At 40.6% G+C, this 16986-nt stretch overlaps 1 protein-coding gene across 8 annotated transcripts in view; it reads left to right on the top strand.

The window, feature by feature from the left end:
* Positions 1-16986, top strand: part of sytl2 (synaptotagmin like 2) — a 93004-nt gene that overhangs the window by 52167 nt on the left and 23851 nt on the right. For 4 of the 8 annotated variants that reach the window (XM_062977078.1, XM_062977077.1, XM_062977076.1 and 1 more), the window contains exons 3-8: positions 1358-1506; positions 2266-2389; positions 5298-5379; positions 8935-9037; positions 10052-10936; positions 12427-16329. In XM_062977078.1, the coding sequence (XP_062833148.1) occupies positions 1358-1506; positions 2266-2389; positions 5298-5379; positions 8935-9037; positions 10052-10936; positions 12427-16329 (5246 nt within the window). The remainder of the gene's footprint in view (positions 1-1357; positions 1507-2265; positions 2390-5297; positions 5380-8934; positions 9038-10051; positions 10937-12426; positions 16330-16986) is intronic. The other 4 variants (XM_062977075.1, XM_062977080.1, XM_062977079.1 and 1 more) reach the window with 4 other exon arrangements.

Below are 16986 nucleotides of genomic sequence, written 5' to 3'. Positions count from 1 at the left end.
TTACTAAGGAGGAAACTTGCAGGTTCCTCTATTCTTGGCAGGAAGCAGGCAGAAGTGAGCTACAAGACTTGAGAATAAATGAAGCAGAACAGGAGCTATAGTGGTTTCACTGCCATTGCAAGAGGAATGTTTAAAAGCATCTGGCTTCCCTGTGAAAACAAACACTCTTGTTCTGGTTTACAAAAGAACATTCTTGGGGAGGAATTTGTAACCAAAGTAAGGAAAAATGCAGACAAAAGATTTAATGCTTAATAGTGGAAGCTGGTAGGAATTTGCACAAATGATGGGAAAATGATGTTTCTTCCTTATCCATTGTTGGAGTGTAGTCTTCTTAGTGTTTTCCTCACTCCAACCTGGTTTTAAATTCTAGATATTTGTAGAGCAGCCTTCAATAACTTCCCAGATGTATTGATCTTTAGTTCCCATCAACGCTAACCACAAGCTATTTTGGCTGAAGCTTATGAGGGTTATCGTATGAAACATCCAGAGGGCACCAGATATGTGACCTCACGTTTGTGCACCTCTGCTGCATGTGTAACTTTCCTCTTCCTTCCTTTTGAAAATGTCTTCAAATTTGGGTAGGAAAACTATAAAGAAGAAAATTGCTTTAAGATAACATTAGCCAACATGGTGCTTTTGAAAGCAGTTGTACAGCAGTTCACATCATCCCCAGACAACAGGTGGAAGGAGTTGTAACCCCACACACATGGATGGGGACAAGATTGATAGAAGCTTCTCTTTTTAAAAAAGTATGTGTTTGAGAGTACCCATGGTCTGGTTTCATAGCTGTATGTTTAAGATTGCGCCAGCCTGTGGCGCAGCTGGTTAGTAACCAGCTGCAATAAATCACTACTGACAGAGAGGTCATGAGTTCAAAACCAGCCCGGGGTGGATTGAGTGCCCAACCATTAAAATAGCCCAGCTCATTGTTGATCTAAGCAACCCGAAATATAGTTTTATCTATCAAGTAGGAAATTTAGGTACTGCTTATGCTGGGAGGCTAATTTAAATAATTAACAACACCATAAAAATCATCCAGCAGTGTGCAGAAAGGAATGAGGAAGTAATCCATCAAGGATGATGAAGCAGAAGCTCCCCCTGTGGCCGGAATCAAGCATACCCACATGAAGCCAGAAGCTGGAAAATGTTGAATTGCATCTGTGTCTTTGTCTCTGTCTCTATCTGTATGTTGTATGGCATTGAATGTTTGCCATGTATTATGTACATTGTGATCTGCCCTGGGTCCCTTTGGGGTGAGAAGGGCGGAATATAAATACTATAAATAAATAAATAAATAAATAAATAAATAAATAAATAAATAAATAAGGATAATAATCCCTTAAATTTCCTTTACCAGGCATTTACCTGAAAAGGTTAAAGATGATGACCAAGTGAAGAATATGAGTGGACAATGGTTTTATGAAGCCAAGTCCAAGAGGCACCGGGACAAAATTCATGGAGCAGATATCATCCGAGCATCAATCAGGAGGAAGCCCTTGAAAACAGGTATGCAGTGCTAACTTTATTTCTCACTCCTACTCCCACTTTCCTTCTTTGACCTCCATTTACTTCAATTGCTTTGAAAGTGGTTTGCATTCAATTAACTCAAGTTTCCTTGTTAACAACTTTTGCATTCTGATGTTGCTTGGACATGCGTATCTCCGTTTTCATCCATAAAATGTTGTGAAGCCTGGTTCAGGTCCATCGGAGGTAACCTGATCATATACTTGTCCCATAATAATTTATGTGTTTTTTTTTAAATTTGTACATCCCAAGGATGTGGACAGGGACTTTGGAGGATTAAGTTCTTGCCCTTCCTGCCTTATACAAGAATATGTGAGGGAAACAGCTGAGTTGGGTGGTTGGAATGGTAAATGCCTTTTCACAAGGCATGATTTCATCTTGTTGGATGATAACAATATCTATGGGTTAATGAAACATCCCTCAGCCCTAGAGTTAACCTCATGTGTAAGTCAAAAGCATGTTTTGGGACCAAAATTATGGATTTTGATTCCTTTTTTGATAAGAGTTATAGCGCAGTACTAACAACCTAGGTTTTTTTGGGCTGACTTTTTAAACTGAAATTTCTAGGCTTATACATAAATATATAGGGTAGATCCATTTCCAGCCTAGCTACAGGCTTGGCTGTGGGGCAGATATTAATTGTTTATGGTTCTCACTTTTACTTTTAAGCATACACAGACATCATGCAAGACTTAATCTTTTTCCTGTTCTCTCTCTCGGTCTCTCTGTGTTATATTTCAGCAGAGCCGAATCAAAGCAGGTCAGACAAGACAAGGAACAGCTGGGTGAACAATGTCAACAAAGAAGTTCCCACGCCGCCAGGACCATTGAGTGCAATAGAAGAGGAGTCCAAATTTAGTCAGAGGTTTGACACCCAGAGGAACTTGCTGATAACTTTTGTAGTTAACTTTTTGCAACACCCTACCCTTTTTTAGTAGGGTGTTGCAATGCTAAGATGCAGAAGATTAGTCTGCCACAAGCTTTCATATAGGGATTTAATTCATTTTATTTATTCATTAACTTCAGTGTATGACTAGCACTGTCTGCTTAAACGTCCTGAAGACAACATAGCCTATCTGGAAGCTGAACATGGCCAGGCTTTGTGTTTTTGGATGAGGGACTACCAAGGGATATCTGGCTGTGTAGGCTATATTTCAGAGCAAGGCAATGGCAAACCACTTTAGAGTATTCCTTACCAAAGGAGACCATAGGAAAGCCATTGGGCAGCCATAAGTCAATAGGAGACTTGAATTTTGTATCTCACACACAGACACAACGGCGTTGTCTCACAAAGGCACTAGCTAGACCAGTGGTTTTCAACCTGGGGTCCCCAGTTGTTTTTGGCCAGAAATCATAACAGCTGGTAAACTAGCTGGGATTTCTGGGAGTTGTAGGCCAAAAACATCTGAGGACCCTCGGTTGAGAACTACTGAGCTAGACCATATAATTGAGGTTGGATACTCCTTTTGTGAGAGCTAATGTAAGCTAGTGGTTTGAATGTCCAACTATGACTCTGGAGACTATGCCTGACCTTGCCATGGAAAACCACTGGGTTATCTTGTGTGAATTGCAGACTCTCAGCCCAGAAAGGGTTGGGTTTGTCTTAGGATTACCATAAGTCAGAAATGATTGGACAGCACACAAAAAAATCCTTCTGTAGTCTGAATTTCTGGGAGCTTTTCGTGGACCTCATGATTGTAGGTTCCTGAAATCACTGGTTGAAAGAGGTGAAAGTGTTGGGGATTGTGGATGATAGGTAGAAGCTCTCACGTGTGCCCATGAACCCAGAGTCACCCTGCAGAATGATGCACCACTCAGCTTTGCAGAAAAATTACACAGGAACTTTTACTAAGTCCAAGAGATCGACAAAACAATGTTATTTACAATAGTCCTTCTAATAGCTTACAGAAATCAGCAGTCATAAACCGTTCTTTCTTAGTCCATAAATCTGTTTCAGTGAAGATCGGCAGCAAACAAGGCCTCAGAAATAGTCAGGCCTCTCTGCGTACAGAACCATCTTCTTTTCAGCCAGTACTCAGTAGACTCACATATACACACAGAGAGAAACCTGTTCAAACTGGTTCTCCAGCAGCAGGACAGCAACAGTTGCGAACCGATTCCCAGATCCTTGCAAACTCATCCAATCGGCTTCATGCGTATGATTTTCCAGTTAACACACATATATAGTATCTTTGCAAACCATGACAGAAAGGAATCCCTGCTACCTCGAGCTAGCTTACAAAGCCTATAAGCAGGGATCTGATTCCTCAGTGGATTAGATGAGGCCTGTGGGGTTGACCCTCTTGCAGTTCATATACTGGTATGATACATCAATGTGATCTTATGGTGTCCTAGGCTAGTTCTAATCCAGGGGTGTAGCTAGCTAATGGGATGAACAATTTGAGAAAATTGTATCCCCTTTTAAGTCTAAACATTCAGTCCTCAAATTTAAAGTATTTCAGCAGCTTAAAAGTTCTGCTGAGCATTTTGAAATATTGTGTTTGCCAGAGAGAAAACTGGGTAGTGCACCATACTGGTGTTGTTGTATTTTGGAGCTGGCTTCTTAAACAGAAGTCACTATCTTTCAAAAAGAGTTCTGATTTTCTGATGTAATCATGGGTACCAACATCATGCATGTAAAAGCAACTGTTTCAATTTTCTTGCATATTGAAATTACTAGTGATTTCTTAAAATTTTATGTTCCAGTGTCATAGGCATAGTCTTGCGTGAATACGTCGCATCTGATGCTACCTTGTGGATTGGCATGCTGGATCCTTATTGCTTTTGCTCTTTTTCAAAGAGTAAATGTTAACTGTATGGGAGATGGAAATATACACATACATCCTCCCATAGCTGTAGGTGCTAAGTCTGAAAGAATGTGATCTGTGCTCCAAAGTACACAAAGGAGAATCACCCTTGTTTAAAATGAGGGAAAGGTTGTACTTCTTGAACTGTGCTCTTCCTTAAAGTAGTATTTACTTTCTCCTTTGTGGAGAGAAAGAGAATGGTTAGTATTTAAACTGGGAGGGACTTTCATGCCTTGAGTTAAGCGGCATCTGTCCTAAGACTTCTTTCTTTTGGGACTTTCCAGAGTAATTGCCTCATGTCCAGAGCTTGGCTATGTTTCTTTTTTGGACACCTCTTCCCAGAATCCTTTGGGTTTGTAGCCAGGTCAATTGGGAGATTTTTAAAATCAAAGTTTGAAAAAGTAACTTTTACAAGCTTTTCTCCAGCTGAAATGCTACGGTTGGGCATCCATGCATCTATTTTTCATGTGACCGGTCTGTTGAGTCTTGCTCTGTAGCCAAGTTCACTTCCTTTGTGTAGAAACCTCTTATGGACTCTTGAAAGGGATTTCAAAGCCAATTCTCATCATAGAAAACATACCAGTAGCCAAGTTTGGAAATCTCAAAAGTCTATATGAAAGGTGTTTGGTTCCACCTTTTAATGATGATGCTATTCACCTTGAATCCAATGCAGTTGTCTAAGTTGCCTTTCTAGCTGTGGAGATATCACTTTCTAATATAAATACAAAAAAATGGACAGAAAGTGGAAAATGTAATTGAAGAAATTAGGTCTCCTTGATGAAGATCTACTTGCAGAATGCTTTTTTATAGGGTGATAGATTGGGCTCTGAGTCAGTGATGGATTAGGAATAGTACAATCCTTAAGAGGTTGCTTATTGATCATCCTTGATATATAATCTGCTTTAAGTTTACCATAGAGATAGGCTATAAGTAACAGGGTGGCACCTTCTTGTTTCTCTTTTACAGTCCCAAAGTATTCATAGCAACCTCTAATGCATTACAGAAGCCCGAAGAATATACAAAAGGGACAGATGCCTCCCCATCTAAGGTAGGTTCATTTTCAATGTCTTCTGAAAACCAGATGCCTGTTCTAACGTATTGCAGAAAAGAAGAGAATTTCCGTACCATTTGTGTCCCTTATTGTCATCCGCAAGGTCATCAATGGATAGAGCGTCTAAGTGTTAGACAGAAATCAGAGAGCTTCTGATGTAAGACCACACCTGGAATACTGTGTCCAGTTCTGGGCACTGCAATCTAAGGAAGATGTTGACAAGCTGGAATGTGTCCAGAGGCGAGCGACTAAAATGATAAAGGGTCTGGAGAACAAGCCCTATGAGGAGCAGCTTAAAGGGCTGGGCATGTTTAGCCTGCAGAAGAGAAGGCTGAGAGGAGACATGATGAGAGCCGTGTATCAAGATATGAGGGGAAGTCATAGGGAGGAGGGAGCAAGCTTGTTTCCTATTGCCCTGGAGACTAGGACGTAGAACAATGGCTTCAAACTACAGGAAAGGAGATTCCACCTGAATATTAGGAAGAACTTCCTCACTGTGAGAGCTGTTCAGCAGTGGAACTCTCTGACCCGTAGCGTGGTGGAGGCTCCTTCTCTGGAGGTTCCTAAGCAGAGGCTGGATGGCTACCTGTCAGGGGTTCTTTGAATGTGATTTTCCTGCTTCTTGGCAGAATGGGGTTGGACTGGATGGCCCACAAGGTCTCTGGATGGCCCAGCTCTTTCAGCCGCTCCTCCTAGGGCTTGTTTTCCAGACCCTTGACCATTTTAGTCGCCCTCCTCTGGACACATTCCAGCATGTCAACATCTCCCTTCAATTGCAGTGCCCAGAATTAGTCACAGTCTTCCAGGTGTGGTCTGACCAAGACAGAATAGAGAGGTAGCATGACTTGATAAGAGTTGAGAAACCGTACTCATATTGACCCATATTAAAGTTAACCCAGGTATATGTTTTAACTAAAATGTATAGAATAAGTTCCAGTGGGTCTACCCTGCCTTGAATTAATGGTTGGATTTAAACCCTTGCTTCTATATATTTGAACATTTAATGCCTGGGCACTCAGATTATAATTTGACTATCCAAGAGTCTTATTAGTGGTGAGTGTTTCTTGGCAAACATTGGCCTTGTTAAAACATACATGCACAGTAGGTTTCCCATATCCATGGGTCATGCATTCCCAGGTGGACTGCAATCACATGAAACCATAGCTGGATTTAATTACTTTACTCCTGGTCCCAGCATAATATAGAGTTACACTAGAGGACCTAGAGCAGTGGTTCTCAACCTGTGGGTCCCCAGGTGTTTTGGCCTTCAACTCCCAGAAATCCTAACAGCTGGTAAACTGGATGGGATTTTTTTGGAGATGTAGGACAAAACACCTGGGGACCCACAGGTTGAGAACCACTGCTCTAGGGGAAGAATATTTTAGAACTGCAGTAGAGTCTCACTTATCCAAGCTAAACGGGCCGGCAGAAGCTTGGATAAGCGAATATCTTGGATAATAAGGAGGGATTAAGGGAAAGCCTATTAAACATCAAATTAGGTTATGATTTTACAAATTAAACACCCAAACATCATGTTAAACAACAAATTTGACAGAAAAAGCAGTTCAATACGCAGTAATGTTATGTTGTAATTACTGTATTTACAAATTTAGCACCAAAATATCACAATATATTGAAAACATTGACTACAAAAATGGCTTGGATTATCCAGAGGCTTGGATAAGCGAGACTCTACTGTATTCTTAAAATAAGAGCGTTGTATGTATAGATAAAATACAAAAGTTGATTTGCTCGCAGAATGGTCCTAGTAGTATTAGTAACAGGCTTTGTCTCCCTTTATCTATTCCCTAAATGGATTATTTCCACACTTACGATTACAGATAAAATGCCAAAGAAAGGAATTTATGTGACCAACCTTATCACCTTACTGCTTCAGTCACGTTTTTCAAAGCATTTTGAAGATTACTTTGACATGTGTATAGGATAAAGGAACAAAACAACTTCAAAAAAATTGAAATTTGAGCAACAGCCGCGGATTGTAGTCTGGATCTTCTGGTTAGACAGGAGGAGCTAGATACATAGTTCTACATAAATTGGCATTTATTGAAGGGAGAAGGCCTTGCTAATATGCCAACAATGCAGTAAATGTTGTACGGTCAAGCACAAGTTATGTAAAGATTAGACACACTCTGGTTCAATTACCAAGGTTATTTTATAACAAGTCAATACAATGAGCCTTTGGTATCCATTGGGGTTGGGTTCCAGGTTTGGCACCACTGTAACTGCCATGGCTCAATGCTGTGGAATCATGGGAGTTATAAACCCTTGTGCCAGCAGGAATGCTGACTTGATGGTTGGATTGCTGACCTGAAAGTTGCCGGCTTGAATCCGAGGAGAGTGTGGATGAGCTCCAGCTCTCATGCGGGAACATGAGAGAAGTCTCCCACGCGGATGGTAAAACATAAAACATCCAGGCAATGTCCTTGCTGACAGCCAATTCTCTCACACCAGAAATGACTTGCAGTTTCTCAAGCCGCTCCTGACATGGCTTTACAATATCTTTAGACCTCTATACCAAGGAGTGCTGGTACCTCACCCAAACTATAGCTCTCAGGATTCCATAGTGTAGAGCCATAACAGTTAAAGTGGTGTCAAAGTGCATTAATTTTAGTGCATAGATGTGCACATATGCACTGAACACGCCTACCTGTATTTTATAATGTATTTTATGAATACTGATGTAAGTTAATAATATTTTTTTAACTGATTTATATTGCACTGTATAATTTTTATATATGCGTTTTATTGTAAGCTGCCCTGAGTCCCCTGTTGGGTGAGAAGGGCGGGATATAAATATTGTAATAATAATAATAATAATAATAATAATAATAATAATATGCTTAGTGGGTTTCCATGGCCAAGCAACGATCTGAACCCTTGTCACTAGAGCTGAAGTCCAACACTCAAATCATAACACCACATTAAGACATGACTTTCTATGGAGGATGGTTTCCCAACTCACATTAACAAATAGCGTTATTTTTATGAAATGAGTTTTAAAAACCTACTAAAAGCTGTAAAGCATTGGGTTTTCTGTTGAAATATTTCTGTCTTGCAAGATGACCCACCTTTGAACTGGACAGATTTGGGAGGGACAGTCCCTATCAATTCTTTGCCATCCCATTTAAAGGTATTTTTGTCCTCAGCTTATTTCAATTGCAGAAAACTACTGGTAAGTTTTTTTTTCCTGGTAGATCTTTCTCATTTGTATAATACTAATACTAGCTAATAATAACACTCAGATGTCTGAAAATGTTGCTGTTTAATTTTGCTTCTGTCCCTTTAAATCAGAGGTGGGCAACTTTGGTATCTTCCAAACCTTTTCATCAACCGTACAATTTCCATCAACAATTTCCATCAACCGTACTCAGTGGTAGGGGATTATGGCATTTACTATGCAAAAACATTGGTGAGCTACTGCTGCCTATCTTTGCCATAAATGATGACACTTCTTCTGTTACTATGTACTATTTTCTTGATTATCACCTTTTTGAACACATAATATTAAACTAAACATTTAATTTGTTTCAGCAAAGGAAAAATCCATTTAATGACACAACAGTCACAGAAGTTAACGCAAAAAGTGGGCAACCTGAAAATGGAGTGGCTCGTTTATCAGGAGGATTGGACAAAGGTGAAATTCATTTTAATTACAGTGTGTAACACGAGTTTTTTCCTGGGTTATACATGTCATTTCCTACTTGGTTATATCATAAAAATATGGGAAACATTTATTAAACTGCAAAAACTTTTTGTGGGACATCCTGAAGCACATTTTGCTATAGTTTTTCCAATGAATATCTCATTGAGTCTCAGCCAATTCAACATAGTTTGTGGCAGCCACAAAAATGAAGTGTCTGGAGTAGAACAACTACTTTCAAAGTAAGTACTGCACAATTAAACAGGAAATAACACTTTCAAACCAGGAACAGAAACTTTTACAAATTTTGTTACATAGTGTTATCAGTGCTGCATCTGGGAAATCACCAAAAGGCAAGACATAAGTAAATATAATCATAACGTGTTGTGCAAAACTGAAAGATTATAGAATTTAAACTTACACAATATGCACACGATGTGTATAATATGAATCTTCTTATTCAATACTAGAATCAGATCATCCCTGGGAAATCTGTATCAGCTATGTTAAGTTTCTAATATGATGACTGAGTAGGTTAATCTGTATATGGGATGCATGACTTATATTTCTTGTGTTTATTTTAAATCAATAGCAATGTAAAAGAACTGTGTAATGATAAGTCATAATGTATTATAAATGCAGAGGTTTGTCACGCTGGTAGGGAGATTCTGGGAGTTGTAGTCCCAAAGGTAAAGTCTGTGATAGGTTCACCTTTGGTTTGCCATAAAGCAGAAACAACATGGGATTCCTTACATGCAAGATGCAACATGCTAAGCACATAAGGACATGCACAGATCTGCAACCCTAAGTAATAGTTTTCCTTGTGTTCAATGGCTGATCAGTCTAACCCCTGTGTCCCCTTGTAGTGCATCCCTTAACAAGCGAGCTTATGTCCTTCTTCCTCCGGGGCACATACTACTTATATTTAGTTGCATGTTGTTTGTTTGTTTCTTTTTATTTGTCGTTTGTGTTTTACCCTTCTCTTTATGTGCCTGTCTTGTCTTGCAGACACACATTTGCCTTCAGTAGAAAATCATCCCAGGGTAAACTTAACAAACTACAGCAGGGTAGAAAGGCCAGAGCAGGATCTCACAGAACCGGGTGAGTTGCAAAGACCGGCAGGAAAGCCTCCGGTGCCCAAAGCCCGGAAAAACATCCACAAGACGTCGGACGTCAGCTTGACAAGCGACGATTCCTTTTCCAAACCATCGAGAAGGATCAAGCCAGCAAACGGCCAAGGGACACCGCCGAGGGGCATCTTAAAACGTAGTTCAAGTTCAAGCTCCACTGATTCTGAAGTGCTCCGTATGAACCAAACTTTGGACCCCTCCAGTAAAAGCGGATTGCCGCCCGCAGCTATCCTTGAAGGCGTTACGGAGAAGGAGGCTTCTCCTGAAAGAGAATTGGAAGGATACTCCCAAAACTCACTTGAAAGACTCAAGCAGGTCAGGTTCTCCTCCAACGTAAGTAGGAAAGAACGTCCACAAAGCCTTGAGCTACAAGAGGGCAAAGAAACTGGGGAATTCACATTGTTAGACTCTGATAATGTCAAAGCCAATGACAATACTGTGGGCGGCTTAGATGAACTTCAAAGTGGGACATCTCCACCAGGAAAGCTGCCTCAGTCCCCTTTTCCAGCTCTAAATGGCAACGTTGAGGACGGAGGAGTGTCCCAAGAGGAAGAAACAGCTCCAGGCCCTTATGGCACTGACAGTTCAGATCTACCATCAGATCCCTCACAGTCCATCCAAAGTCCCAATGTGAAGCCCATTCTTCCAAGCAAAATGTCCGGCAAAGTCCTTCCCAGTGCTGGGGAAGAACAAACTGTTGAGATACAAATGAAACCTAAACATCTGAGCCCTGAGCCAGACAGAGTATCCAAAAGCACATCTGGTAAGAATTATAGGGTGGCCCCATTTGTTGACAACTGTTAAACTGTTTGGCTGTCTTGCATCTGGAACTCTGCTGTCGCTTTAGCATCTTAATATTGATTGTTTCAAATACTAACCATTTGCCACTTATTAACATCACTTCTTTAGACACTTGCTGGTCACTTCATTGGTTTTTCTTTATGAATTGACTAGAAACAAAGTGCAGGTTATTAAATCTTTACTGGGTTGGAATATCGTATCATCGGGAAGTACAACTACTTAAGGAAAAGTCTAAGATCTAATCATACCCTTTTTATATTTTGGAAGTACATGCCAGGATTGAAGAACTGGAATGTGGGAGCTGCACCATTTTCCTGCTCCATTTCCTTTCTTTTCTCCCTCTGTTAAGGGCAAACCATGGTTTGTGGTAGTTTTCATACTTGGTAAAACGATGTTTTGCCTCTTAGTCTAAACCTTCTTCAGGCAAAGGTTGACCTCTTTCACCTGTACCTGAAAACTATAAGATAAACAAAGCTGTGCATCTCGGGGCTCTGTCTCTTTGCAACCTTTCATATGAGGAATTTACAGTCTTAATTCAAAATGTGAATACAGTGTCCCTCACTACTTCCCGGTTCGCTTTTTGCGGATTCGCTGTTTTGCGTTTTTTCAATAAACTCTAAACGAATATTATAAATCATAAAAAATTACAATTTACAGCCTAAGGAAGGGAGGAAGGAAAAGCCAAAGGGAGAGAAAAGGAGCCCAACTGGCAATGAGAGGAGAAGGAGGCGATTTCTCAACACATGATTGGTTGGAAAAACTTAAAATAGTGTATAACTACTAAAATAATGTATAAATATATAGCGTCCCTACTTTGCGGATTTTCACTTATTGTGGGTGGTCCTGGAACCTAACCCCCGTGATAAGTGAGGGAACACTGTATTTTTTAAATTTTGCTATCATATTTGTTTTTAGCAGGAATGTACAATAAGAAAAAGATTTTAAAGTTAACCCATACTAAGGAGGAGCCTCCAGTGGTGTAGTGGGTTAAACCGCTGAGCTGCTGAACTTGCTGACCAAAAGGCTAGCGATTCAAATCTGGGGAGCAGGGTGAGTTCCTGCTGCTAGCCCCAGCTTCTGCCAACCTAGCAGTTTGAAAACATACAAATGTGAGTAGGTCAATAGGTACCTCTCCAGTGGGAAAGTACGGCACTCCATGCAATCATGCCGGCCACATAACCTTGGAGGCATCTACAGACAACTCTGGGGACAGCTCTGGAAATTTGGGAGAACATAAAATGAAATTGGGACCAAATTTTTCTACTCCTTTCTTAGAAGCAGTCTCCATTACATTCCCTTTCTGGGTGTGTGTGTGACTTTATGAAAATGGCTACTGCTGTAATATATAAATGAACCATTTAAATTATAAATGTTAAAACGAAGCATATTATTTCTCAAAATGTCTTGCTCATATACAATTTTTTCAGCTAAAATTGCCTCTGTCTCTTCTAGGCCAGCAGTTGCCTTTGGCTAAGAAAGAAGAGCCTCAGGCACCACAAGTGGGCTCTGCAGACCCCGGACAAGGTAAGCCGGCACTTGTTGAGGGTCAGAGTGCTAAAACCACTTCTAAACCTGACAAACATGCTGCTGAGGTCTTGAAGGCAGCCGATGAGTCTATATCAAAAGTATTAGACTGGTTTGAAAGAAGTTCCAGTACTGATGGTACAGAAACAGTTTTGTTAAGCCCTCAAGAGAAGAAACTCGAAGAAGAGATGGAGTTGCCCAAGACAAGAGTGTTGCCTGTACCTAGAGACGATGACAGGTCAAATACCATCGTATTCAACCAAGATTCTTTCGCACGTGAAATAGGAACACCAACTAATAAAGACTATAAGTTCCACCAAATTATAAACCAACCACACCCATTACCATTTACAAAGAATGGAGGAAGTCCAAGGAGCCTGCTGGTGAGAGAACAAAAAGACTGGAGTCAAGGCAGACCAGAAGACATCAGAGGCTCTGGCAACCAAGAGCAGGATGTTCATCCCAGTGTGAAAACGCAAATCCAGAGCATTGATAAGGGTACAAACAAGACCAATGGAACCTCTGTGGGAGCTGAGCCCAAAACAGAAGTGGAAAATCCTTCACGCAGAGAACTGGATGCATTTCGAGATAAAAACATGAAACTGGGTTTGAAGAGTGTTGATTCTTCTGTCAAAGCAACAAAAGGGAAAACCGATTCACCTGTATACAATGATGGAGAGAGAGATGTTAAATCTCTTTTGGAAGAACATCAACCTGGGAAGTCTGAAGGAAAACGGTCTGAATTTCTGGATGGGGAAAGCATGCAACCTGCCAATAGAAATAATCCTTTTCTTGTGCAGGAGCAAGACTCAAAACAATCATCTTTGATGGAAGATAAAAAAAGAATCAAGGACATCAGGGCTTTTTGGGAAGGAGAGAAAGCTACCCCAAAGGCTACAAATATGAAAGATCTAGTAAATGGAGGCAAAACTGTGAGTAAAACAATACTGGATGATAATAAGGAATCCAATAGAACCAAACCAATGAGTGGATCTTCAGGCTATGTTACAGGTGAATCGGACAACGAACTAAGCAAATATAGTATAGTTACCTTCCGAAAAGTTGAATTAAGTGACAGTGACTCTGAACCTAAAAATAACGACTTCAGGTTGTCATCAGGAAAATTGAAACCAAACCCAATATATTCCAGAAGAAGCCATCTTGTTGATGGTTCTGATAGAAGGTTTCCAAGTGAACAGAAGAATAATGAATTTGTAGAACAGATGGGTGGAGAGAATTTACATTTGAGAGACAATAAAGTGTCCTTTTCTAAAGACCATGGAGGAGGTTTACAAGCAGGTGACCAGCAACAGAACCCTCACTTTAAAATTCATTCTTTAAAGGAAAAAATAGATGAGGAGTCCAAGGCAGAGATGCTCAGCCCTTCACAGTTTCAAAGCCTAAGAAGCTTTTGGGGTGCAGGAGTCAAGCCAGTAAGCAATGCAGATGTGGGAAAGGTAAAGCCAGTTACTTCCAGGAGTAGAAGTAGTAGCACGGGAAGTTATCAGAAAGAATCAGGTGAGCTAAAGGAAGTTATTGCAGAAAATAGCCAGGCAGTTTGGGAAGGGGAACAGCAAAAACCAAACCTTGGAGAAAAAAGAGTGAAGGAAACAGATGCAAAAGTCTTAAAAACAAGTAGGATATTCTCAGAAGAAGCTGATCAGCCAGATATGTCTCCATCAGTAGATGTTGGTCCAAATGGGAGTTTACATAGAAAAGCTGACTTCACAGCAAGTGAAGTTGTAGAGACTGTCAACAGGACTTCGGTCCCATCAAGATTTGATGCTGATGCCTTCAACGTGAACTTGGAAAGACTGCTCAGGGAAGTCTCAGATGTGAAAACATCTTCCACTCATCCAGTGATGGTGGATGTTTCTGAACAAGCTGCTTCTCTACCAGAGAAGAGCCGTTTTTTTAACAAGATGATGGAACTCAGCCATGGTGGCCAAAACAAGAGTGGGTTAGGCCCACAGGGAACAGAAGGAGTTGTGCAAAAGCATGTCCTGCCCAAAGGCCAATCTTCTGAATTTAAAACGAGCACTGGGAATTTGCCTACAGCAATGGAAGAATTGGGTTCAGTACACGAGAGAGCTCCAAACATGGAGGAAGGTGGAATTCATCGAGATGATATTCCTGTTCAGAAAGAAGCCTTTCAGATTCCATCACCCAAACTGATACTTCCTGACGCTTCTCTTGCTGCTCAGAAGAGCGCAATCTCACCTGCTGAAGAGGTTTCTGAGACAGTGACAGGAATTAAGGCCCCATCAACCAGAAAATGCAGCAATTTGAATGCTAAACTGATCTTCCTTCTTAAAGAATCAACAGAAACGCCTTGTATTTCACCCGCTACTGAGCATATGCTAAAAACACAAATTGACAACCTTCCCAAAGAGGACTATCCAAGGTATTTTGAGAGAGAGGCTGAAAAAACAATTCCTGCCTCACCCCAAAGGGCCAATTCTCTACAAAACTCCACTATTGAGGCAACTGAGAGAAGCACAGATGCATGTGAAAATGGTGCCAATGGCTTTGCTGTGGTGCCAAGTGAGCCAACCAAAGAGGTCAATCTTCTGTTGCCATCAACAAACCAGAAAAACGTAGAAGCTGAAAGGTATGCTGCTGCTATTGACAGTCAACCTGAGGATGTGGCAGAGACAGTGACAAACACTATTAAGTCAAATCCATATGATCCTGTAGCATTTAGAGCCAGTTTAAGAAAACTGCTTAAAGAGCATTCAGAAGACAAAGAGGACCTTAAATTAACTCATGCCCCATTATTATTGAATCAGAGTATGCAATCAATTTTCGGAAAAGATGGACCACATCGTCAAGAAATAATTGAAACAGTAGAAAAGGCTAGTGCTCCCTCCCGTTCCAGACAGGTGGGATATAAATTGAACATCCAAACATTGCTCAAGGAGGATTCTGAAATCCTGCCCGACAACCAGAAAAATAAACCTAACCAGGATGTAGATTTGGTTGGTCAAGAAGTTAATGAATCTGTAAGCAGAACTGTTGTTCCATCCAAGCTGAAGCAAAGAGAATCTCATTCTGGCTTCCAGAAACTGCTTGAAGAAGTTTCCCAGATGCCACCTGTTCAGCTGAGAGATTTAGATGCCAAAATAAAGGAGAGCATCCAGGCTGGTCATGGTTTAGAAAGCATGGACCTTCCCCAAGAAGTAGATGAAACTGTAATAAAATCTACTGTACCAGGAAAAGACGATGCTATATTCAAATCCATCTTAGAAAAGTTACTTAGGGAAAATTCTGATGCTGCTTCACAACCATCTGTGGAAGTTTCTGATGACTCAACGTCTCAATTAGAAAGCTCACCTGCAATAATGCCAACATCCAGTGTGTCAAGTGACTATCGCACTGAAGTTAGAATACCACTCAGGGGCAAATCTTTCAAACAAGATAGCCAAACTGGCATCCCTGAGAGAATTATGATTTTTCAGAAAACTGTTCAGGTTAATTTTGCATCCACTGGAGACCAACTTGTGGAAAAGGGGGAAGGTCCTTCCACCAATTCACAGACAAATGAGGGAGAGAAGAAATATGAAAGAAAGAGAGAAGAAAGGGTCTCCAGTCCAAGTGCTTCCTTAGATGATGGAAATGAAATAGCGACAATAATGCCTGGATCCCAGAGGTCAAGCACCCCACTCTTACAACATGAAAATTCTCCCAAAACAAGTAAAATTGAGCTCTTTCATGCTCACCCAAATGCTGATGAAAGTGACGCAGATGATTATGAAGATGCCAGGAGCTTTGGATCAGATCCTTCAGATGAAAACAGCAATTCCTTTGTGCGAATCCAAAGAAGTAGAATCTGTGAGCACTTTTGAATTCTTTTAATGTCCTGGGTATTTATATGCATTTGTTTACCAATGTAGAGAACCATATGAATGGAACATTAGTCTCCAAGGACAAATATTTGTATAATATTTAAGGCACTATTCACAGGTGTTTGATATTGGGGACTCATTCTCTCTAGATTGAAGGATGGTTATATGTCTCACATGAGAGATTTTTTTTTTTTTTTGTAAATATACTTTGGTGCTTCTTATGGCACGTTACAGTCAGCCTTTCACATTTGTGGGTTAAACTTTTGATTTTTTGTGGATTAGATTAACATTTTATCTCTAGGAATTATAGGTCCTCTGGGGCAAATCTATGGTCAACTTCCATCAGACGTTGACTATGGAGTTATGTTAGAAAATGTAAGAGATTCTTAGGGAGAACACTTCTATAGGAATCTCTAGGTTGTCCCATGGAGGACCTAGAGGGATTCCCAGAGGGATGTTCTACAAGGATTGGTGATAAAGCTTCAGTCGAGACACCTTTTCCATGATAATAGCTCTTCCAGGAGTGAATTTACTTTTCAAGGGTAGATTTCTCTCACTCCCTGTTGTCTCACCCCCATTCTTACCTATGAGTTGTTTTTAAGTCGGATGTTTGTGACTCGGGTACTGCCTGTAGTGGGTTTAT

The sequence above is a fragment of the Anolis carolinensis genome, chromosome 3, assembly GCF_035594765.1.
Source record: "Anolis carolinensis isolate JA03-04 chromosome 3, rAnoCar3.1.pri, whole genome shotgun sequence".
NCBI lineage: Eukaryota > Metazoa > Chordata > Lepidosauria > Squamata > Dactyloidae > Anolis > Anolis carolinensis.
The sequence above is the reverse complement of the archived record's forward strand: the minus strand, read 5'-3'. Positions and strand labels throughout refer to the sequence as shown.